General features: G+C 39.0%; 1 protein-coding gene and 1 long non-coding RNA gene across 11 annotated transcripts; both read right to left on the reverse strand.

The window, feature by feature from the left end:
* Nucleotides 1-3490: 3490 nt before the first annotated feature.
* Nucleotides 3491-5899, reverse strand: LOC103714912 (uncharacterized). Of its 3 annotated transcripts, XR_016396021.1 has the most exons (5): nt 5711-5899; nt 5351-5542; nt 4933-5062; nt 4621-4705; nt 3491-3865 (listed from the first exon to the last, which is right to left on the reverse strand). It is a non-coding gene; the product is annotated as an uncharacterized LOC103714912 (long non-coding RNA). The 3 variants fall into 3 exon arrangements; XR_016396019.1 differs by lacking the exon at nt 4621-4705; XR_016396020.1 differs by lacking the exon at nt 4621-4705 and having other exon boundaries at nt 5351-5545.
* A 2415-nt stretch (nt 5900-8314) lies between these two features.
* LOC103712567 (copper-transporting ATPase PAA2, chloroplastic) lies at nt 8315-24173 on the reverse strand. 8 transcript variants are annotated; one of them, XR_015967528.2, is made up of 17 exons: nt 23250-24122; nt 22949-23026; nt 18153-18250; nt 17964-18017; nt 16777-16863; nt 15794-15958; nt 14858-14968; nt 13620-13688; nt 13427-13536; nt 12100-12205; nt 11707-11773; nt 11298-11377; nt 10717-11168; nt 10261-10435; nt 9705-10109; nt 9040-9190; nt 8315-8675 (listed from the first exon to the last, which is right to left on the reverse strand). XR_015967528.2 is itself a non-coding variant. In XM_008799123.6 (17 exons), exons 1-17 carry the CDS (start codon nt 23887-23889, stop codon nt 8581-8583), a joined length of 2670 nt encoding a protein of 889 aa, XP_008797345.4. In that variant the 5' UTR covers nt 23890-24173; the 3' UTR covers nt 8315-8580. The 8 variants fall into 8 exon arrangements, 2 of the variants coding, with proteins under 2 accessions (XP_008797345.4, XP_089780585.1); XR_015967527.2 differs by having other exon boundaries at nt 9633-10109; nt 23250-24006; XR_015967526.2 differs by having other exon boundaries at nt 9628-10109; nt 23250-24006.
* Between the last annotated feature and the right edge of the window lie 213 nt (nt 24174-24386).

Genomic DNA, 24386 nt, shown 5'->3' on the forward strand with positions numbered 1-24386 from the left:
AGTCTGGGTGATGGGGCGTGTGGGGAAGACCCGAGCCCTGGTGGGACAGCTCATGGGCATTTGATCTGTCAATTGAAGCAGGCCTTGTAGGAGTCGGAGCGGGGAGCTACACTAGTGGTGGGTGAGTCAGCTAATAGAGAGGGGGGGGGGGGGGGTAGGGCCTGAGGAAGAGGGCCAATCCAATCCCCAACCTGCAGAATGAAGATCTTGTTATGGAACTGTTGGAGGGTTGGAAAATCCTTCTTCGCCCCATCCTTCCATAGGTTGGTGCAGTTACACAACCTGGCGGTCTGTGTTCTTTTTGAAACTCGGCTCTCAGAGAGGAGTCTTCAGCGTGCTAGGCAGGCTCTTCGAGATCTTGGGGCTTTTATGCAGTGGAATCCTAAGGGCTGTCGGGTGGCATTATTGTAACTTGAAGACAAGAGTGTTGTAACCTTAATATATTCAATGAATGTAAACAACAGGTAATTATGGTGATTTATGAAGGCAATAGAATTCCATGGGTTCTAGCTACAGTGTATGCCAGTACAAACTTTAGGGATAGAAGGGTCTTGTGGGAAAAGGCAGCCAAGTTGATTCAACAGGGACATCCTACGGTAGTCGTGGGGGACTTCAAGTACATTGACAGCCCGCAAGAGAAGTTGGAGGGAGGCCTTCACTAACAAGAGGGAGGTCAGAGAGTTTCAGGACTTTATCATGGCCAATGGTTTGATTGATCTTGGTTTTTCTGGTCCAAGATTCACTTGGTGCAAGATCCGGCTGGGCCGAGCAAGAGTTTGGGAGAGACTGGACGAGCATTCGCCACTGTCGGATGGGTTCAGAGCTATTTAGACTACCATGTGATCCATCTTCTCCGAATTGCCTCGAACCACTGCCCGATCCTGGTTAGTACCTCTCACCTACCCTTTATCGGTGTCCTTTTAGATTTGAGAAGTTTTGGCTCTTATACCTCCTGGTCTTGAGAGATTGTTTGGGAGGCGTGGCGAGTATCAGTGCCAGGGATGCTATATACAAGGTGTCCTGCAATTGGAGATGACCAAGCGGCGATTGAGGCGGTGGAATCAGAAAGAGGTGGGGAATATCTTTAGAAAGATAGAGGAGGTTGAAGCTGCTATTGCTAAGTTGCAGTCCCAAGAGGAGCAAGGGGGCTGACGACAGAGGAGTTGGGGGAGCTTAGATCACAGCTGTCCTTGTATGACTCGCTCCTTCAGTAGCAGGAGACCCTATAGAGGAAGAAGTCGTGGGTTAAGTGGATCATGGAAGGAGATCGGAATACCAGGTTTTTCCACCAGTCGACGATCATTCGGAGGCAGAGGAACATGATCAGAGCTATTAGGGGATCGATAGTCAGATGATAGAGGACCCTGATACCATCAGGTGGGTGCTAAAGCAGTTTTTTAGATCCAGGTGGATAGATCAGGCCGATAGTGAGAGCCTGACTGACATGTCGATTCCATTGGCTATGGTTTCGGAGGAGAATGCAACTCTGATTAGCCTAATATCTGCCAAGAAAATCTAGAGGGCATTTTGGTCCCTAGTCGAGGACAAGGCTCCGAGGCTGGACGGTTTCTCCCAGTATTCTTCAAAAGATACTAGACAGGATGTGGTAGAGGCTATTCAGCAGTTCTTCAGCACAACAGTGATGCATGTAGATTGGAAGTGAACCTTCGTCACCCTGATTTCAAAGAGGCAGGATGCTATGGAGCCGTGCCACTGTCGTCCGATTAGCCTCTGTACTACTCTGTATAAGGCTACGACAGATTCTGGTGGCTAGATTGAGGAGCATTCTACCGAGGCTCATCAATTCAAAGCAAGGAGCCTTTGTGGGAGGTCGAAGCATCACCGATAATGTGCTTATTGCCTAGTTCATGTACGATCTCCAGAGAGCGCTGAGCCGGAGGAGTTTGATGGGGATCAAGCTAGACATGGACAGGGCCCATGACATGATGAGCTGGGGCTTCTTGTGGCACTCGCTGGTGAGTTTTGGATTTCATGAGGCTTAGATTGGTTGGGTGTTGGGGTGCGTTAGGGCTCCTTCCTTCGCCACTTTGGTGAATAGCACGCCTACGCAATTTTCGAGTCTTCTGTTGGACTTTATCAGGGATGCCCACTATTTCCACTGCTCTTCATCATTTGTGTAGATTCGTTGTCTATGCCCCTCCGGCTTGCAGCTAAGTCTCAGGCTTTGGAGCCCTACAAGCATGTGTCAGTGTCCCTTTAGATCTCGCCCATCCTATTCGCCGATGATTGCATGCTTCTGGCTCAGGTGACGAGGCAAGCGGTGCTAGTCATCCGGAGGATTCTAGAGGATTAATGTGCAGCCTCTAGACAACGGGTCAATCTAGCCAAGTTAGCTATCTGTTTTAGTCCAAAAATCAAGCTAGGTGAAGGCCTCCATTAAAGAGATCCTGAGAGTGGGTGAGCAAGAGGGCATATCGAGAGATCTGGGAGTTCCTATCACTGGCCGCCGTCTTATAGCAAGGACTACTCCTTTATCGAGCTGAGTATTAGACACAGGCTTGAGGGCTAGCAGATGCATACTCTCTCTATCGAACACCATCATGCTGTTGGCGCCTTTGAGGACCCTGGAGCAGTTGTTCAGGAACTTCATCTAGGGCAGGCGGGAGGACAGAGGAGGAATTCACCTGGTAGCATGGGAGGTTGCTTGTTAATCGGTCAGGTGTAGTGGGTTAGGTGTGCACTCTTTAGCGGCAAGGTGGGAGATTCTTACGGCGAGACATGTAGCCAGGTATATCCTGAAACCTAACGGCCTTTGGTGCACCCTTTTGAGTGCCAAGTCGAGGCTCACACTATTCTAGGCAGGGTGTCATTGCTCCTTCATTTGGAGGGAGATTTGAGCCCGTGCCCCGACGGTGCTCCCTGCGATCATATGGGCTATCAGTAGGGGTGGCAATCGGATCGGGTCAGACATAAACAGGTCGGGTCAGATACAGATCGGGTCAGAAAATCATAAACCTGAACCTGACCTGTTTATTAAACAGGTCAGAAATTACAACCTGAACCTGACCTGTTTATTAAACAGGTAACCCGACCCGACCCGTTTAACCTGTTTAATAAACAGGTAACCTGTTTGCCCAACCCAACCCGACCTGTTTAACCTGTTTAGCCCAACCCATCCTAACCCGACCTGTTTAACCTGTTTGCCTAACCCGACCCGACCTGTTTAACCTGTTTGCAGTAATTAAGAAAATTAGTTGAAAAAAAGATTGCTTGCACCTTTTTGTTTCCTTTAGGCTTTAATTTTTGTTTCCTTTAGGATTTAATCTATTTCCTTTAGCAAAGTATATCACGTCTGAACAATATGCATGGTTACCAACATAGATATAGGACTGCCTGCATCTTAAACTTTCTTCTGAACTTTCATGTTCTTTTTGTTCACTTTTTCTTGGCATACCAAAAGCACTAGAATAAATTAGCTCTAGCATGCAACAGAATGTTAAACATGTGCAGACATTAGACATTGCAAATGTTTGGAAGTGATAATCTGCAGAGTTGAGCTAATAACTGCAGCTTAAATAAAAGGAGAACATCATTGCAGCAAAGTGCAAAAGAGTACACATATGACACAAGGTTTGAAACCTTTTACATATATCTGTAATTCTGTATAGGAATTTTCATAAGTCAAACCATGTAGCAACATCATGGTCTGAGAGATAATAATAAGAATGGCCACGAAGCAGTAGTGCCTCCAAATTATCTTCATCTTGTTTAAGTATGTATCCAGTCTCTGAAATAGCACTTGAGTAGTCTTTCAATGTTAACAACAATTTCACCTTGAGAATTTTTGCCTGCAAAGGACACGCTTCACTGAAGTAAGGTTGCAGCTTATTGGTACAATCTCTATCTAATTTAACAAGCAAAGACAAACATCAGTAATCCATAAATGGTACCCGTAAGCATCCTGGAGAAAAGACAAGGACAATTTTGTCAATATAATCCAAAGCTTTTGAAAATCATGAAAGGCATCTGAGATACATGAGAGGTTAGTGAAGCAACAAATGTAAATCATAAGATTTAGAGGCACAGAAAGTGCTGAAACAACAATATGCAGTAGAGACCCATGGAACACAGTTTAGTTTGTTTTATGAGCAGAAGCAACTCACATAATATGATAGAAGAAAGAAATGTAGTGGACCAGTAATATACAGAACCTACCCCAGTGACACTAGCACATAGCATGTAATCCACACCAGAATCTTAGAAACAAAGTGACCAAACATAACAAGTTAAACTGATCTGACCGAGGCACACAAATGGCATAACAAACAAACAGCATAACAAGCCTAAATTACAACAGTATAACCACAATGAATCAAGAAAACAACAAAGATAAAAATAAAAACAACATGACACAACAATAACTAAGGCGACACTTATCCATAAAATTGAGATGGTCTCTGTTAATGCAATAAGGAGCAATCCTTCAACAACATCTATGCATGGAAGAGGTCCAAAAGACAGAGAAAAAGGAAAGATTTCATAGAGGGAATTACTACTATAATATTATCTGCAAGACACAAAGAATAAACCAGAGGCCAAACTTAAGAACTTTCTCAGGGGAAAAAGGAGCCAAATTTAACAACAACCAACAAAACCAACCTCCACAAATACAAGTTTCAAAGACCACGCATGTTGAAGAAAAATCGACCAGCAACCACAAGGCGGTATGGAATTTCATTGATCTCTGCTCTCAAGGAATAAACAAACCAGTACTTCAAATCAAACAACAGATAATGTTCTCACATAGTTGATAGGTCAGCTAAAGGATTTAGTGCTGTCCTTGGGGTAGCAGTATGCTCAAGAAAATACCGTATGACACTTAAATAATATCAAATGGAAATTAAAACCCCGTCTTGTGCTCATGCTACCAAATCTCAGAAAATTCCAAACAGCGCCAGCCAAAAAGCACACCTTTTACCAAATTAGTATTACAGTGCAGACATTCACAAACATGAGGTAGATGATAATCTTATTTAAGATCCAAGTAAATGGAATTGCTTTCGGCAATGAGAGAGATCCAGCTAATTCCAGGAGCTTCCACCTGAAAGCCAGCAAATATATTTATTAATTTAATAAAAAGAAGTCGATGAATAGGATCAGCATTTTTTTTAAAAAAAACAGTATCTTGGTCATTTTATCAAGTTGTCAAAAAAAAAAGCAAATAGTCGATCTTCTTAAATCCTTCCTGAATGCTACTACGTTGGAGGTTGAAATCAAATGTATGGATTTGAAACCCGGGTAAGAAAATAAGTAACATTGCAATATTGCATATAAAAAGAGAGAAAGAAAATCGAAGATTTAACTTCGGAAAATGGATGGATGAAATCACCTCTCCTATCCAAGAAACGGTTCTCAACTCTATTTTCTGGGCCGATCCGCCGTCCGATCTGACGATCCTAGGGTTCCAAGCTCTCACTCCACCGAAGAAAGAAGCCGGAATCGGAGAACACCAAGGACCAAAAGAGCAACAACTTCACAAAGAAGAAAAAAAAGTAACGAAGCTCTCACTTCATCGGAAGAACTGCTGATCCAAAAGAAAATCTTCAGAACCTTGTGAATAAAAATCTAAATCAAGTGAGAAATCCTTGCAAAACTTGCTTAACCTAGATCGATTGAAACCAAAAACAAAAGAAAAGAAAAATAAAAAATTGGGGCAGTAGCGAAATTATGAGAACATTAAAATACTAACCACGACGATCTTCCCCTCCTCCTAACCGCGGTGATCTTCGTCTTCCCCTCCTCTCAGACTCGGGGCGATCTTCTTCCCCTCCTCCTAACCGCGGCGATCTTCCCCTCCTCTCGGACTCGCGTGCTCGGTGCTTCCAACTCCAAGCCCTCGCACGACACGGCCGCAAGGCTGCACAGCGCACGGGGAATAGAAAAGGGTTAGGGGCCTAGGGTTTGGAGAACTCCTAGTGATTATAAACCACCTGATCTTAGATGAACGGCAGCAGCTTAATTACAATCTAAACGGGTTAAACGGGTCAAGATATTTAAAATCCGTATCCGACCCAATTAATAAACAGGTTAAACGGGTCAACCTGTTTACGACCCGAACCTGTTTATGGCGGGTCGAACGCGGGTCGGGTTGGTAGGTCGGGTCATATTTTGCCACCCCTAGCTATCAGTGATGGGCAGTTTGTATTGGAGGATAGTTGGTGGACCAAACAGCTGTTCTGTCGGCTGTCGATGATGGTTGATTCTATAAGGTTGGCAGGGTATAGATTTAGGGACCTGATCACCCCTGGAGAGGGCAGGTAGAATGAGGTGCTAATTCGGGACGTATTCAGGGAGCAACTGGCCGAGAGAGTTCTGGCACTACCTATTCCTACTAGGGAGGCAACAGACAGACCGGTCTGGGCTTCGATAGGGAGGTCGAAGGTACGTGCCAGCGATCTGCATGCATTGATCGAAAGGGAGACGACTCGGCAGATCGACGGAGGTTGGATTTGAAGGATGCGCATGCACTCTCGAGTGGCCTTGTTCATCTGGAAGGTGGCATGAGACTGTCTACCGACCAGGAGTGTGCTGGCCAGAAGAGGTGTTAGGACTACTCTGATGTGCGAGGCGTGCCCTGACACAAAGGAGTCCATCAGCCATGCTCTTCTCGGATGCCCTCGGGCAATATAAATTTGGAGGAGGGCTTTGTTTCCCTTGTCACGGCCTGCGGAGTCAGCAGAGGTCCTTCTACACCACCTGAAAGACTCCCTGCAGAGACCGAGCATTACCGAGTGGGGTATCACTTGCACCTATTTGGCCTATCACATCTGGTTGGACAGAAATGCCCATCTCTTTAAAGACAGGAGGGCGCCTCGAGGATTGTGGTGGATAGAGCTCTCCTCCATGTTGCTGAGATTACCAAGGCTACGCGGCGACTCTGGAATGGCTAGGGACATTTGGGGCCCCCACTATGCTGCTGCAGTGCCTAGGTTTTTCCTTGTCTCTTGGGAGCCCCCTCCTCCCGGTCATCTTAAGATGAACTTCGACGGTAGCGTGTCCATAGGTAGAGATAGAGAAGATGTGGGCTTTATGATTAGAGGTCATGACCCCAAGCTGAGTGCAGCAGGGAGGCGATGCACCTTCGATATGACAGCTACAGAGACGGAGTTCAGGGCAGCAAGGGAGGGCATCACTTACGCGAGGCATGTTATAGGTGCTGATAGCATTTGCCCTAAAGAGGATTCTCTACGGTGATCGAGTGGATACGGGATGAGGACCAATGTGGGGATGAACACCTGCTGCTTAGTGACATCCGCAGGTTGGTGAGAGATCATAGCTCTTTTTAGGCTGTGTATTGAAAAGTGAACAAAGCCGCAAATTGGGTCACCTTCTTTGTTGTTCAACATTCGGAAAAGATTCTTTAGATGTATTATGTAGCTACCCCTCCACCTCTACGCCATCTTCTTTTTCTCGACACTATTGGTTATACTCACACAAGAGCTATGTGAGCAGCTGTTGTACCAAAAAAAAAAAGAGTGAGGCATATTTGTAGGGAATTCATCTGCAGGTTGGTTTCTCCGAGTGTCGTAGAACTACATCTTGTGTTATAATTATTACCATGTAAATATTTTCTGTATCATAAAATCATGCCATATAACTAACTAATTTGCCAGGGCAAATATGCACTCTTGAATTTGAATACCGGCAATAAGACCGAAGGTAAGGAATATTTGTAGGGAATTCGTCTACAGGTCGGCTTCCCAAGTGTTCTCTAATTACAGCAGTGATATAATCATTAGATGTACATATTTTATAATAAAATTATGCCACTTAAAAAGAAATCTTATTCACAAAAAGAAAAAAAAACATAATTGCTGGAGGTATCTGATCCAAGTGCATTATGCTAACATTCAAAGGTCCAGCAATCAGCTTTCATTTAATTTTAAGCCTCACGCTACCTGTTTCTATTATTTTCAACTGCGAAGGGAACAAGACTTTTGCAGGGTTCTACCATTCTGTCAAGAAAAAAGATTTATTTCCCCCTAAAACGTTCACCAATTTCCATATATGCAAATGAGGAAGATTTCTGGGTTGTCATTTTTAGCGAAGCTTTTAGGCGCTCCCCAGTTTGGCCTGATGTTAGAAAGGAGATTTGTCTGCTTACATGAGCATGATTTCAACAGGGGTGAGCGGACCAGAAATCTAGAAAAAAAAAAGGGCAAGCAGCTGAAATCACAAAAATAAATAACAAAAATTGCGAGCCAACATACTCGACTCACCCAAATGATGCAATTGTTTGAGCCAATATCCTCAATCTACACGTGATGCATGGTTAAAAAGATGTTGATGCATATTGGCAAAATGGCATTCTTTGAATATCCTCTTTCCAATTACAACATCGCATATTCTAAATCCATAATACGCTAGCGATTGCAGTTTGGGGGCACTCAAACCCCAAGAACCAGAAAGCTTTGAAAAATTTCCACTAACATCGTTCTGAACACCATGCTGACAGAGGCATGTTATTCAATAAAGCAGCTTGGAGAAAATTGTATTTAAAGAACACCAGTGAAGAAATATATACATGGAAGTTGTATCTCATCTGTCCAAATTTTGTGGCTAAACATTGTTCTCCCTCTTTGTAAATGACCCGTGAAGCCTCAGAAACAATGAATTGCTGACAACAAAGATGGAGCTCAAGGCCATCAAGCCTCCTGTGGAACAACTGTCAAGTGTCATTATTGTTCACAACCCCTGTATCTATTCTTTGTAATCAGTTCATACAAACTGCAGGAGATGATCCAAAAAAGGTTTTAACTGGCTCGTGCAAGATACACCACACCAACCCAATGCCATACCAGTATGGTATGGGAGTTCAGTACAACCTTGTATGAAGGTGGTACAAATGATGAAATGACTCCAACAATATACCATGTGTTAGTATAAAAGCAAACTGTACCATGCCCATACCGGTAAGGTATCGGTCAATGATCTAACGCCCAAACTTAAAATGGCTCATCCCTTATTTAATAACTTCTTTGATGCAAACTATTTTAATAAGGGGCCCTGTGTACTTGCCTGAAAGTGATGGAGTCATGGCAAAATCAAATTGTGGAAGCAATACACCTGCCGCAATAGGGATGGCAACTATGTTATATGCTATAGCCCATGCTAAATTCTGGTGGACCTTTGCCATTGTTGCTTGAGCAAGGGATAGAGCATCTACCATCTGTACATGAAGACAGTTTGATATTGAATTAAGAACAGTATAAAAGAGCGGAGTTATTTTTTCCAACAAGGAATTGCATGATAAAGAGGAAATGACATTTGCATAAATTAAATATGCATATACTTTTACATTTATGTTAGTATATTTTTATAAAAATGCTTAGTAGAAGATTTAGAATGCAAAAGAAAATAGAAGTAATATTTCTTATATAAGTAGGTTTTTACTTGTATCCAGACAAGAGGAAAAGAAGATGAAATTGAGAGAAGATTTCAATTATCTCACTAATCACTAACTAAAATAGGAATATCACTCTTCATCAATGCCATTAGCTTATGCAACAAAGGAACAGATGATACCTATTCAAACCAGATATTATCCAAGATAGAACACAAACATATGGAATCAAATCGAGAAAGAAGATGTCTAAGCATCCAAACCTCACGTAGTAAAAATAGGAACCACAACACTAGCAGATGAGATACATCATCAATCCTTCAACTAAAGTAGCACCTACAATTGTTTCTTCTTAAGATATATTGGCAGGCATCTGTTGTGGCTGTTGCAGGAAGGCAAGACGGGGAAAAAAAATACTCTTTTCTTTTCCTTTCTTTGGGTGCAGGGAGGCAGGGGTGATGGTGGGATGACTGATTTATGACACAGGAATTTGGTTTGGTTGCTACAGAGATGTTTGGAAGACTGTGCATAAAATGATAATTTGGTCTTCCTGTAACAACAACATAATTGGTTGTCAAGTCACAAAACTTAGAAATAATAGCAGATACAACACCTGTCCAAGCCTGTTGCCCAAAAGAATCACAGATGCAGCATCAGATGCAGCGTTCTCTTTTGCTTCAATTTGTAAAGCAACTCCCACATCAGCGAGTGCCAAGGATGGTGCATCATTTATCCCATCGCCAACCTTAAATACAAAAGGAGAATATGATTTAGCTATTTTTGATTGTGCTAATATTGCATTCTATATAAAATCATTTAGAAATGCATTAGATGGGCTGTATTTATGCCTCATTAATGATATGATTAAAGCTATCTCAAACTTAAATGCTGTTCACCATAGCAACACGATGACCCTCAGTTTGCAAACTTGATATGATGCTTGATTTCTTCTTTGGAGTTAAGGATGCCTTTATATTTTGATGTCCAATTCCAACCATCTTGCCGACACTTGCCACTGCCTCTTCCCTGTCACCTGATAAAAGGACTGTCTTGATTCCCTTTTCCTGCAGCCTTTCAATCCAAAGGAATAGGCATAAGCATTAGATCTGACATTTCTAAGCAGAAAATTATGCATCTTGCCTAGATTTTGAAGCCAACGATCTTGTAAAACTCCCAAATTTATCAAGAATCAGGAAAATTAAGTGGCTGCTGACCCAGCAAAAAATTACTAAACTGAAAGAGCAAGGATAACAAAAATCCAGCATGGTTGAAAAAGCTGAACATTGATAACAATTCACTATCAAACATCAATTGATATATGACTATGTGGGTTGATTATTTAGAAGATATACCTATCCACTGTAGATTTTGCATCATGACGCAGAATATCAGATATTGCTATAGCACCTATTATGCCTTCTCCTTCACGCCCAACAAAAACGATTGAGGTTGAGTGGTTTGATGATGTCACTGGAGATGACAGGCATGCTATCCGATTTTCTAGATCCATCAATTCAGAGTGTGATGCTTTATTTTGAAAACGCTCATGGACCCAATTCATTGTACCAACAGCAACCAAACAACCATCAATTTCTGCTAAGGTACCAAAACCAGGCTCTGTCAACTGTCCTTTTGTGCTAGGGAGTTCCAAATTTAATAACTCTGCTTTGGTTATGATAGCCTTTGCAATTGGATGTGATGTTGTTTTTTCCACTGCAGCAGCTAGACGGAGGATTTCAGATTCTTTATAAGCCAAAGAAGCAACAGCCATAACAACAGGTTTTCCTTCTGTAAGGGTTCCTGTCTGAAAGTCAAAACAAACAAGTTGCGAAAGGAGAGAAATACAAAGTAATATTGGAGCAAAACTTGCAATTCTTTGACAATATATCTTTTCTAGTGAAATATAGAAGTGAAAAAAAAAATAGTGGAGTACTTTGTCTAATGCAACGACATCTATCCCAGCCAGACGCTCCAATACATCACCTCCTCTTATAAGAAGTCCTTGTTTAGCCCCTAGTCATGAGTTGATGCAACAAAAGTAAGCTTCAAGGCATAGTCTCATGAAGACATCAAATCATATCTAGCACACTGGGAATTGGCCATAAGATGTTGGGGGGGGGGGGGGGGGGGGATCCATTAATTGACTAACAAACTTAACAGTCTATGCAGCGTCACCTAAACCAATTTTATATGCTAGAGAATGATGAGGAATTGATATCTCAAAAACCGATAACAACATATTTGAATTAAATGAGTCCACCATCTTTGGTAGGGTGAAAAACAGGTTCTTACAATTGGCAGAAAATTTCTTGCATATGTGAACCAAACAGATTAGACAGTACCTAGAGAGGTGCCTACTAAGATAGCTGTGGGAGTAGCTAGACCCAGCGCACAAGGGCAGGAAACAACCTGAAAAAGTGATAGCGATTAATAGAGCAAATGCTAAGAAACAAAAAGGTGATGAACATGCATGTAAGTTTGCTTGTATATTATATGAAAGTGCAGAATCATTTGAAAAGAATATTGAAGTAAAAGAATACATAATTTATCAGAACAATTTGGATCAAGTACATTGGGCTCAAGTGTGAGTTTAACAAGTAGAAACACCTTATCAAATGATATAGACATAATTTTTATAACTAATGAACAATTTGCACTCCTATCAAATGTAATGTTAGCAGCTCAACATGACCAGGAAATTTTTGTCATCTAAAATAGTTTATTGTCAAACTTACTAGTACATCCGTGGAAAGTTTCAAGCTTAAAAGCAGTGAATTCCCATGAGGACCTGCTATGTCATTAAGCAAGACTTCCGGAAAGATGTGTGACCCAATATAATACCTGTACAAGTGTGTAGGAAACAGAAAACAGTAGTTTAGAACAATATGCAACTATTACTCTCACCAAATGCAAAACCACTAAAAGATGAAAGAGTTTTTTCTCCATTGATCCAAACTGAAGTAAAATTGTTCACTACCTGCTTAAAAAGACGATCTACTTTCATGCTAAGCAGGCTAGAAATTCATGTCATAAATATAACCAAAAAGACCAAATAAATAAGCCTAACAAATAATGTGTACAGGATCTTCAATTTAACGCTATTATATTAAGGGATGGGCTACAAGTATATTCCACATATACCAAAATTACATAAATATGCATTGTACTATGAATTATTTTATATGTGCACATGCGCATACATATATATACATATATACATATATATATACATATACATATACATATACATATACATATATACATCTACATACATATACATATACATATATACATATACATACACATCTACATACATATACATATACATATATACATATACATATACATACATATATATATACATACACATATATATCTACATATACATATATATATACATATACATATATATATACATACACATATATATATATATACACATATATATATACATATATATATATATATATATATATATATATACATATATATATATATATATATATATATATATATATACATATATATATATATATATACATATATATATATATATGCCTCCATGCGAGAGACTTAACCATCGATTGTTTGCATCGAGTTTGCACCATGCAGATAGCAATATTGATGAACATAATTGAGTAGAATTCTCTTATTGTCAAATATGCACATTCATAATTATATATATATATATATGCCTCCATGCGAGAGACTTAACCATCGATTGTTTGCATCGAGTTTGCACCATGCAGATAGCAATATTGATGAACATAATTGAGTAGAATTCTCTTATTGTTAAATATGCACATTCATAATTGTGTAGTATGTTCAACTTCGTTCAAATGCAAGAACAACTATATATGATGCAATAAGTATAGAACTGCATCTGGAGTTGCGAAAATTATTATCAGACTAGTGCTCAGACGCTTAAAAAATAATCTGTACAATAAATTATGCCCGAAAGCTTCTACACCTACCAAATTGCTAATTGAAAACATACAAAAGGCATGAAAAGTTTCTTGTAAGATTTTATAGGTTAAAAATTGTCTGGAAAGCAAAACACACCAGAAAGCAAATGTTGCAGTTGACAGTGTCATCACACTGTACACAAAAGGCCCAGCAATTGAATCTGCAAGCCTCTGGATAGGTGCTTCTTGAGCTTGTGCATCTTCAACCTGGGAAAAGGCAACACAACCAGTTCCTTTTATATATCAAAAAGGAATCCATTAATGTTCTAGGAAAAGAATTATATACCAACCATTTGAATTATTTTTGAAATTGTTGACATAGCACCAGTTGTCGTAGCTTCAATCCTTAGAGGGCCATCCTGGAAAACAGAACATTTGGAACAATTTTAGATGCATGAATTCTAAAATCAATCTAGCCAGGCAGTCATGGCAGACCAAAAAAATGAAGCAGGTCACAGTGGACCTACTACATTTTCAAATAAATTTCTAATGCACATCATGATTAATTAAGAAATTAAGATCAACCATTTGTTTCCTAGTTATGTAAGTGACAAGAGTAAATTGAATAATTTACTTAAACCGTCAATCAGGTTTTCAAAGAAGGAAAATTACAGTATTAGATATTGAAATGTTTAGATGTGGCGACAAGGAGGGAGTGTCTCGCTTGTTAAAGGCCAAGACCACTACTAGCGTTTTATGTCCTTTAATTTCTAACCTAACTACCAAGGCACCAACTCCAACTACCTAGGATCAAACCTTAAATCCTTTTCTGCCATTCATTTCTAATGAACACTAATCATTAACATTTAATCAGGCCTGTATTATTCTTTCTGCAAGATGTACATCCATGTAATTTTATATAGTTCCCCCATGACCTTCCTAGCCTTGATTGCATCCCTCTTCTTATTTGTACCTCTATTTTTCAGTGTACATGATCAAATTATCTGTATGTAGTCTAAATCTATATCGTCTGTAGCTCCAACTCTTCAGCTTCCTTTAAATCCTTTTGCAACCTTATCCTCAACGCACAGTTATCTCAGCGCCCTTATCCCACCAGACAGAGAGAGAGAGAGAGAGTAAATCCTTATGTCTCCTTAGTCACGACAAGCTCAACCTTCTTAAATATTTTTAGGGAGTCAATTTTTCAAGTGGCACAATTGTCATATACAATATTCAATGAGATATTGTTGTGCCATGGAGGGCCTAAAATGGTGAACAAGAAATAGCTGTTTAAAGGAATTGTGCTGAAATCTCTAACTAATCTTGGTAAGAATAATCTTATTCCTTATATATCTGCAAAAGATATGCTTGTAAGTAGTAATGGTATCTCAAAGTGTTCCTAGAACTGGCAATCATGTCATTTGAATGATAAAGTTTGATATTAAAATGGAATCCAAATATTTTATTGTATTATTTTATTTTGTGAGAGAATAGAACTGCAAGTTTGCTGCCATATCATTATACACTTCATAGTTAATCCATACAATAACTCCCAGATGGCAGTGCACCATGTTAAGAATGAGCATACCCAGTTTACTGTTCCTGCAGAAACATGCAGACCTCTTTCCTTGAAAACAGGAAGAGATTCCCCTGTGAGCATTGATTCATCAACAACACTTCTCCCTCCAAGAACCTTTCCCTGCATGGCAAACAATCCAGATGGTCACAATACCCATTTTTGTCATTAACATAATACAACTAAATTGATCGGTTACAGCAAATTGACTGGCATCTAAATGAGACCAGAGAGGTTTCCATAAAATCTGGATTGCCAAGGGCATCTGTTATTTATGTACTTGTTCTACTCATTCTAGGAGATGAGACCACAAAAATTAAAGTTTTAAATAGATATATTAGACAAAGGGCTTGGAAATATTTTTGAAGGATCCATTTCCTTGGACTATTGACAACTAGCAACACTTTCACTGTTTCACACAGTATATTGCACTTGGTTTGCAAATGGAAGTCTTAAGTACAGCAAACTCCAGTAAGCATTTTATAGCAGGATGTTAGTATCATCTTTCTCTGCTGCAGAACATGAAACTCCTGCCATTAGTCATTTTTTCTAAGAATAAATAAGTAAAACCTTCCAATTATTGAACAACCTAGAAACAGAACAAGTACCGCATGATTGCATGACATATCACATCATCAATTCTGCAAATGTTCAACATTATACCATATGGTAACAACAGACATGCCCATACTTTAGTTATGATGATACTATACCAAAAGGCATATAAAGTGGCGGCAACAATCATGACAAAATTCAAGAGGAGAGGGTGAATGTGAAAGTAATATAATCTGTGACAATGGTGAGTCAATAAGCAAAAGAAGATGCAAAAAGGCAGAAGTTGAGGAATGAAAATTTATCAGAAACAAAATAATGCGGCAAAAGTGAATTCATATATGATATACCATATGCGCCAAAAACATGGAGAAGTTAAATGCTTTAGCAACATACATCCACTGGAATAGTTTCCCCAGGCAAAACCAATATTGAATCTCCAACACGAACATCATCAACAGGGACTTCAATGCTTATTGCATCTGTACTTAATGCATTATCTGATGAAGGATCCTCTTCGGAGGATGTAATTACTAGCCGTGATTGAGAGGATACCAATGACTGCAGGAAAAAGCATTATATTAGAGGAAGTCACAAGTAAGTGTGTTCAGATATTGTTGAACTATTATTACCATTACTGCTTATAGCTTGCACTTACAAAATTTTGAAACAGATTTTGATGTTGAAATTCAGATATTGCATCAGTACTTAAAATGCTAGCAGATAAAATATCATCATTGGAAGATGTAATTACAAATTGTGACTGAGAGGATACCGGTGACTCCAAGGAAATGCATTAATAGGAAGTTTTGCAAGTGTCACTATTTAGATAACACTGAACCATCATTACCAAAATTACTATTAGTCTGCATATAAAAGAAAAGAGGCTTTTTGGAAATTAAAGTTGGATGTTGAATTTGATGAGCTGATTCAGAAAGATTTTTTTTCTTTATCCTTTCCCCATGGACATAACTATAAATCTTTGTCCCAATTATATGATCGGCTTGTGAGTTCTTGTTCATCAATCCTTACAATTAATGAAACTTTAGTTATGAACTTTTGGCTGCAGGAAATTTAATGATGACTTTCACATCTCCAGGCTCTATATTTTTAATTGAATGCTTATACTGTCTCTCAGGTTTCATTCGTCAGCATTATTTATATTTAAGTTTTTTATAGTCCTTTAACAGAAGATGATGATGATAGGTGCAACTGGTGTGACAGGATACGTGTTAACTGACTTTCACTTATTCTCAAATTACACAATGATCCCAAGTAAACTTAAAAGGGTATCAGATCCAGCCATGTGGTAAACGACGGAATAAATATATTATGAAACAAATTGCTCAAAGGAATATATTATGAAACACAAAACTTACTAAAAGGTCATTCATATCACTAGATGCCTTGAGTCTAGCTCGTTCTTCAAGAGAACGTCCCAGAAGTACAAAACCAAGAAGCATGATCTGCATGCTACAAAACAACTTCCTTGGATGAGACAATATCTTTGAGAAAAAAAAAAGAAGCAAGCTTCTGCTTTTGTAAGAAATAAGTCTGAACTATAAAATTTATTATCCATACATAAGAATTGTCTGTAATTGATATAAAAATGAAATATACAAAAGCAGTGAAATGCTGAACCCAATCCCACAAAATAAATCACAGCCAACATCCCATGGAGCAACAGTTATATTGTGATCACCACGGACCCTTGGTTACCATATAAATAATAGTATACGGGCATCATGCCTCTTTTCAGTTAAAAAATCATGCACATCTTATCACTTGTATCATCTCAATGACAGTCAGTCCAATCCAGCTTTCAATATTTTCACTCTATAATCAGTTTATTCATATGCAGAAAAACCTTAAACAAGAATCGTATCTTTCAACAGTTTATATTATCCACCATTCGTCATATATAGACACTATTGGAGTCAAAATATTGCATTGCTCTAGTCACTCTCCACTTTCTTGTGTGGGTGCAAACTTAAGTGCATCCTCATGCTATCTGGTGCCAAGGTTACGATCTAGTTTAGGTAATATCAGTAGGAAGCAAGAAACATCAAAAATTGGAAAGGAAGCATCATGACCAGATCCTACACGATAGCACGCCTACCTTTAAATGATACACTGGATTTGTTGCCTTTTCCTTCATATAAGCACATAGCTCACTTAACCAAAGACATTAAATTTTTTGATTTCTCATTCAGCATCAGTCTGATAGGTCCCTCACTTCCCTGTCTACCATCAGTGGGTAGCATGTGGATTTCAATTTTCAATTTTCACAGTACCATCAGCACAGGCAGGAGAAGGGGAAGTGATGCTATGGGACAGATGTGCACATTAAGGGTATTGTTTTGGATGTCTTTAAGTACATGTAATGAGTGTAATTGTCCCACTAAAGGACTACATATTTTTTCTCCACAAAAAAATCCCTTTAAACATAATCAGATAAACCTCAAGAATGGAACTTCCGATGCAGTTAATCTGCACCAGATCATTCATATGAAAGTTAAACCCATTATCAGATAAGGTTATAATAAATCAAAATAAAACAACTCACCGGTTCATCAAAAAAGGAAGCTTCCCATTCAAGTCCAGGATTCAATAGCGACACCTGCATAAGTAAAAATATAGAGGAACCAGTAGATTGAGCATGCTTAAAAATGGAGAAAGGGGGTTTTACTAATAAGAAAACACCCATCCTGCAACAAACTCGTAAAATCAACTCAGCTATGAAAAGTGCACTTACTGCACTAAGAAGGAAAGCAGCAATAGAGCCAAATCCCACAAGAGAATTCATATTTGGCGACCCCTTTGCAAATGCTCTAAGACCATCGAAAAGTAAATCTGCATAGTGAATTTGAAATGTCTTAGACAATCAACAAAGTTAGATTTTCTAACTTATTTTCATTTGTACTTTCTTTCAGTATATTTTATACCATGGTTCCAAATCCCTGTGGGACATCTCATAGGATGCTGGGATGAGGTACTATCTCACATTCGAGACAGGACCATCCCTCTATTATCCTATTATCTCGAGCGGTGCATCCTAAGACATCCCCTTTTCTATGTGTTGGGACAGGGTGGGGCTGCCGAAGCTTAGCGTTCCACAGAAAAATTGGGACGGCCCTGTCCTATGAGATCTAAAACCTTGTTTTTCATTATATAATTATTTTATTTGTTTATGATAGGAAAGAAGAATTTTTATAACAATTTTAAAGTAGATTTATATAACCATGTTTACATATTCATATTGAGTCATATAATTTTTGTATGGTCTATAGTTTACGTGGAGACCATGTATTTTATATGATAACTATTTTGCTTCTACTGAGAATGACCACATTTATTTTATTGTATTATATTGATTTGTGAACTATTATTAATGGTTGACCTCTCTTGTATGTTATTTTTGTGAGGGTCACCATTCAGGACACATTTTAAAAGTCTTTTTTGCAGACTTCATAAGAAGTTACAAATATTCTGATAAATCTCTTTGTGCAGAATATTTTGAATATGCAGGGTCATTCTACCAATTGAACTCTTTGCAAAGAAAGCGTAAAAGTATCAATTATTAGTGAGCTTTCACTTTCTGTCTTCATAAGGATATATATTTCTTTTCGAAACAAAAATATATGATTGTCTTGATGTCTTAAGATACCAGCAGATCTGTTTGGAGTTTTTGAGAGAATTTAAACCCATATACGAGAAATGTTGGCTGAGCAAACTTTTCCTACCTACACCTTTTGGGATGGAACTTGAGGATGACTGGTGATTCTTTTAGATCACCTAGTCACTAATTTTATTTTCAGATTAGAATCATTTTCCCATTTTATGCCTTCCACCTATTATTTTAGAAGTGGAAATCAAATTCTAAAATTATTCGTTTTTTTTTAATTATTAGTAAGATTTGAACCTCAGTTCATAGTATAAATATTCAAGTCTTAACTTCCTATACTAAGGTAATGATTTTATTAACTTTATATTCAAAAATTATTTATATTTTAGTTTATACAATATGATGATTAAGTCCTGATTTACGACTGATCATCACAATTATGAAAAAAAGTCTAAAAATACAATTATGTTATTGAGAAAAGATCATGCAGGTCATAGCAACTTGATTGTATCATTCTGAATATCTTCATGTCTTATTATCTTGACCTAGGAAGAGAACATGCATAATTCAATGTAATGTCATCATGAATACGCACATTTATGATTATAAGAAAATTATTTATTTATAAGTGCATAAGCTAGTCATTGTTGAATGCTTCGATTTCGTAATTTTCTAAGTATCAAACTGTTATTTATTATTACGATAAAGATATCTATTATGATCATATATCATGTTGTATACCAAGTCAGTATTACTAAGTTATTAACTTAGAATCTTGCAAGATGACAAGATTAATATTTGGATTTGTAAACAAGCCAAATATAAAAAAGTAGGGAGTAAAGTCCATTAAATGATCACCCAACCTTACTGAATGTAGATTCCATAACAATGGTCCAAAGAGTAACAACAAGTTGTTTTATGGGTGATTGAAGCAGCACTGAGTGATTTGGAGTGTATTACTCCTTAGTCCTGCTTTGATAAAAAGTGTTCTATAGATGCAATAGTAAGAGGAAGGACAGTGATCCTGAATGAGTTCATAGCCAAATTAAGCAGGGTATTCTCATAGCCGCAACCTATGAGAATGGCCTGTCTCTAAAGTACTCATGAATCCAAGATCCTAGTGCAAGACTATAGCGTGCTAACCTGAATGAACCCAACAAATTCTACATTATGGGTAAATCATTTGAAATGCATATCAAAGAGCCTGTTTCAAGACTATATATTCACCACAAACTTAGCATATGAAGCATGATATCACTTAGTAAAGGTTCAAACTTGCACGTACCTTTATCCATTGCATGGCATTCATAGCCCATATGCATTGTTTAAGTATTTACATAATTGTGAAAATTTTAAATCAAGTGCAGGATTGTTGGAATTTTATAATTCATGATTTTTATTTTAGTAACTCAAAATTTGAAGTTATTGAGTACTTGGCTTGAAAGAAACAATGGAATTTTTAGAGGAAATAAGAATATGCTGTGCTTGTGAGCATCAAGGTTGGTAGCTGGTCTCGAGTTGGCCTTTAGTTCTCGAGGAGGAACGAGATGTTGAAGGCCTTGAGAACCTACCAAAGAGCTTTAAATCAATTGAACCATTCTCTCTCTGCCCCCATTTCCTATCCCCTAGCTCTCTTGATGTTTGTTTCTTCCTGCTTGTATTTTGTATTCTATTTCCTTTTTTCTTTCTCTTTTCCCAATTATAGGGTGTATGTCTCGTTTTTCATTAGTTTAATGAAATTTGATGGGGGATCATATTTCTTAAAAAGTTATTTATATTTTTTTAACTTTTTCTGGGGATGTCTCAATGAGACATCTCTATGTCAATGGTGGCTATTCACAGGGCAATCCTAAGAGATGTCCCGGATCTTCTAAAGGCTACTCTTTATGACAATGCCTGTCCTCCCACTAAAGAGATGCTTTAAGCATGTCATGTCTCTTGGAAGCTTATAAATAGAGATCCATAAGGTAGCATCAGCATAAATCTGTTTGAAAAGATACTAGGAGATGTGAGAAATCCCTATTATGTACATCCCCCATTTTAATAATTCTATTTTATCCTATTCCCTTTGCATTTGGACCTAGACTAGTTTAGACTCCCCCTTGAATTGCCTTAACTCTTATTAGCGTGCACTTTAAGACAATCATGAAGTGACTTGATGTATCTTGGAACTAGAACAGGGTGAAATCTACTCCAAAGAAAGAGCTTACCATGACATGCATTGAACAAGCTTTACGTTTCTAAGTTATTATTATTTACACTTTCTTATTTCAGCATATTCAAACTATTTAATTAGTTTATTTATGTGACAATAAACAAAAACTTTTCCAATATTTTGTTATCACCCAACTCCCACAACAACTTATGAAAAGAGGCCAAGCCTATTTTAAATGGGTCACAATCATGGTATGTTGTACCAGCATAAATCGGGCGGTACGGAGTGTACCGTACCGTACTGATTCGGTACCGGTACTCGGTACGAGTGCCGTACCAATACTCGGTACACGAAAAAAACTCCGTACCGTACCATACTGACATTGTGCTAATGTGGCACTGGTACGGAGTTCGGTACCGAGACGGCGAACCTTGGTCTCCATCATAATTTTCTATTTTGCCTGACAAATCTACCTAGGTGATCATGGTAACTTCTGTTCAAGCATCTACATAACCGCCCACACAACAACCTACCATTGTTCTCACCTAGCTTCCAGAAGGACTGAAGATCAAGCGCATTTTCTGAACATGCCTTAACTGCAACCCTCACTTTATGCTCTTACAACTGGCACTTTGCTTACAAAGTTATCACTTTTTAGTATTCTACATACTTATCCACGTACTTGTAATGTTGCGGAAATATTTTGCAGCCATTGCAATCAGTCTGTCTTCTATTCTAACTATATGGCACATAAGTTCATTTATTTTAATAAACAGGATTCAAGAAGGTTACTTTAGTGATGGTGCATTAAGTAGTCAACGTATCAGCATTAAGAACTATCATACAGAGAATATAGAACATAGGGGAGAAAAATTTGCAGCTGGCCACACAGGTATAAATCAGGGTCTGACTCAGGATATTGTCCGGGATTAAACTAAGGTTAATTAAGGAATTGATTATCAGCTATAGTTTTTTTAATGCAACTAGCTACAGAAATTTAATACAGTAGCCCAAGTTTACAAATGAAATGATACAGCAAGCTGAAACTTCCAATTTGTCTATTAAGTAGCCTGTATGCCATCAATCTAGATTCAATATATGGCAAGATAATATGGATTAGTGAGAAAAATACATCAGCCTTCCTCCGAAAAATTTCAATCCTGTGGAAGTTAGATGTTGCTTATAAAGCTTATCACACAGTCTACCTCATTTTATATTAATACCCGGAAGCAGGGAACACTGTCACAGCATAAAAATTTTGATATAGCATTACGTGGGAATCCATAAATGGACTCCTCTCATTGAATGAAACTGTTCCCCTAATATCATCTCTCTCTAAACATTTTTCACAGTGAGAGGACATAAGAAGGGTACAAAGACCAAAAAGCAAATACCATTATCAATCTCTAATATAATTACATGGGTAAAATCTTAATAAAAAATACATCATACAATTAAAATTATTAATTTTGTCCTTGAAAATTCATGATTTTTGATTTCTAACCATATATCATAGATGAAAATTGATACCGATTTTCATTTTGAAAGACCCTTCATTAATTTCCATTAGAGAGCATTTGAATGCACCGACAGCTCTCTCTCTCTCTCTCTCTCTCTCTCTCTCTCTCTCTCTCTCTCTCTCTCTCTCTCTATATATATATATATATATATATATATATATATATATATATATATATATATATGCACGTGTGTGTGTGTGTGTAATATATATAATGTTCTCTAATAAAATTATAAAAATGGCTAAAATTACCTCTACCAGGTCCCAGCAAAGAGACCACGGCGGTACCACATTTGACATATGAATTGTGAAGTATCTCCCACAAGGACCCTGCATCAGCCAACAATAAAATAAAGAAAGAATTATTTATCAAGATTTATTAATCCAGAGCCTATTCAATCAAATTTTTTTCAAAGATGGACTATAAACAATAGATCAAACATTTCTGATCCCTATTTGATTAAATTCTCCATAAATTGTATAAGGAGTAATTTTTAATTGCTGACAAACATCAAAGATTCCATATCTTGCGATAAAGGCAAGGAAATCTTACCATGAGCGACATGAATTCCAAGAGAATGCAAGATATGAGAGGCGTGGGATCCACAGCAAAGAGCCACCAGCGTCCAGGCAAAGGCGACGCGATTGCGGCTCCTCACAAGCAACTCCTCCTTCCTCTCCGCCATCTCCCTCCACTTCCTTACGTTCTCCCCCACCCCCAACCCCGACCTCCGCATTTTCGCCGGGAACCCGCACTCCGTCAGCCGCCCGGCGAGCTCCTCCGCGACCCGGCCGGCATCCACGTCCTCCAATCCACCTGGTCCGAGGCGGACCGCCGCGGTTTCCGTCAGCATGTTAACCACCGCCGACTCGACCCGTTCGTCGGCGGAGAGGATCGACCGGACCCGGGCGGCGCAGGCGCCGCACATCATCCCGCCGACATCGAGGAGCACCGACGAGCTCTTCGCCGCCTCCTGCTGGGGCTCCCCCGCCGGAACGCCGATATCGATGGCGTTCGCGCGGATAAGGCGCAGGGATTCGGGCCTGGAGAAACGGTGGAGGCGGCGGAGGGGCGGCGGCTGAAGAAAGGGGACGGGGTTTCGAAGGGCTCTGGCGGAACCGAGGTGGATCTTGGGGTCAGCATTGGGGTTAGGGTTTAGGGAGAGGGCGACTCGAAGGAGAGCGGTCGCCATGCTTCTGAGAGAGAGAGAGAGAGAGAGAGAGAGAGAGAGCGCCTCCTCCTTTCTTGGCCTCAGGCCTTCCGTGGTGGGATCTAAAAGATGGAGGTAGCGAGAAGTAACGCCAGGAAATGAAACCTATTTTTAAGACCATCCAACCAGGCATAGGATTTTTTGAGTGACACGTGGGAAAGTAACTAGTTTCGTGCGATTCTGGGTTTATTTTTGGGGACGACGATCGTTGGACCTCGACCACATTTTCCTCGAGCCGTATTGTCTGAAAACTAATAGCCGAAGTTTTGTGACCGCTGATTTGGGGACCCCTCCATGATTTATCGTCATATCATATTATTATGGGGGCGGTGACGGAAGCATAGTTTTACCATAGGTGACGGGACACAGCGGGTTGGTTGGATCAATGGCCAACTGGCAAGAAGAGTCCACGCACGTGATCGTTGCGACTCAAACTTTTGTGAGGGGAGAAGACGATGGGGAATGGATCAGGTACAGCG

This window comes from Phoenix dactylifera, chromosome 7 (assembly GCF_051530095.1).
Source record: "Phoenix dactylifera cultivar Ajwa chromosome 7, Ajwa_hap1_PhDact_Kaust_v1.1, whole genome shotgun sequence".
NCBI classification, from domain to species: domain Eukaryota; kingdom Viridiplantae; phylum Streptophyta; class Magnoliopsida; order Arecales; family Arecaceae; genus Phoenix; species Phoenix dactylifera.

Excerpts from the sequence above, each read along its gene's own strand:
- LOC103712567 (XM_089924459.1), bottom strand. The coding sequence starts at position 23,889 with ATGGCGACCGCTCTCCTTCGAGTCGCCCTCTCCCTAAACCCTAACCCC. Across the intron at positions 15,959-16,776 it reads GTGATATGAATGACCTTTTA|TCATTGGTATCCTCTCAATC; the intron begins GTAAGTTTTGTG and ends TTTTTCCTGCAG. Across the intron at positions 10,110-10,260 it reads AGGGTCATCGTGTTGCTATG|GTTGGCGATGGGATAAATGA; the intron begins GTGAACAGCATT and ends TTTGTATTTAAG.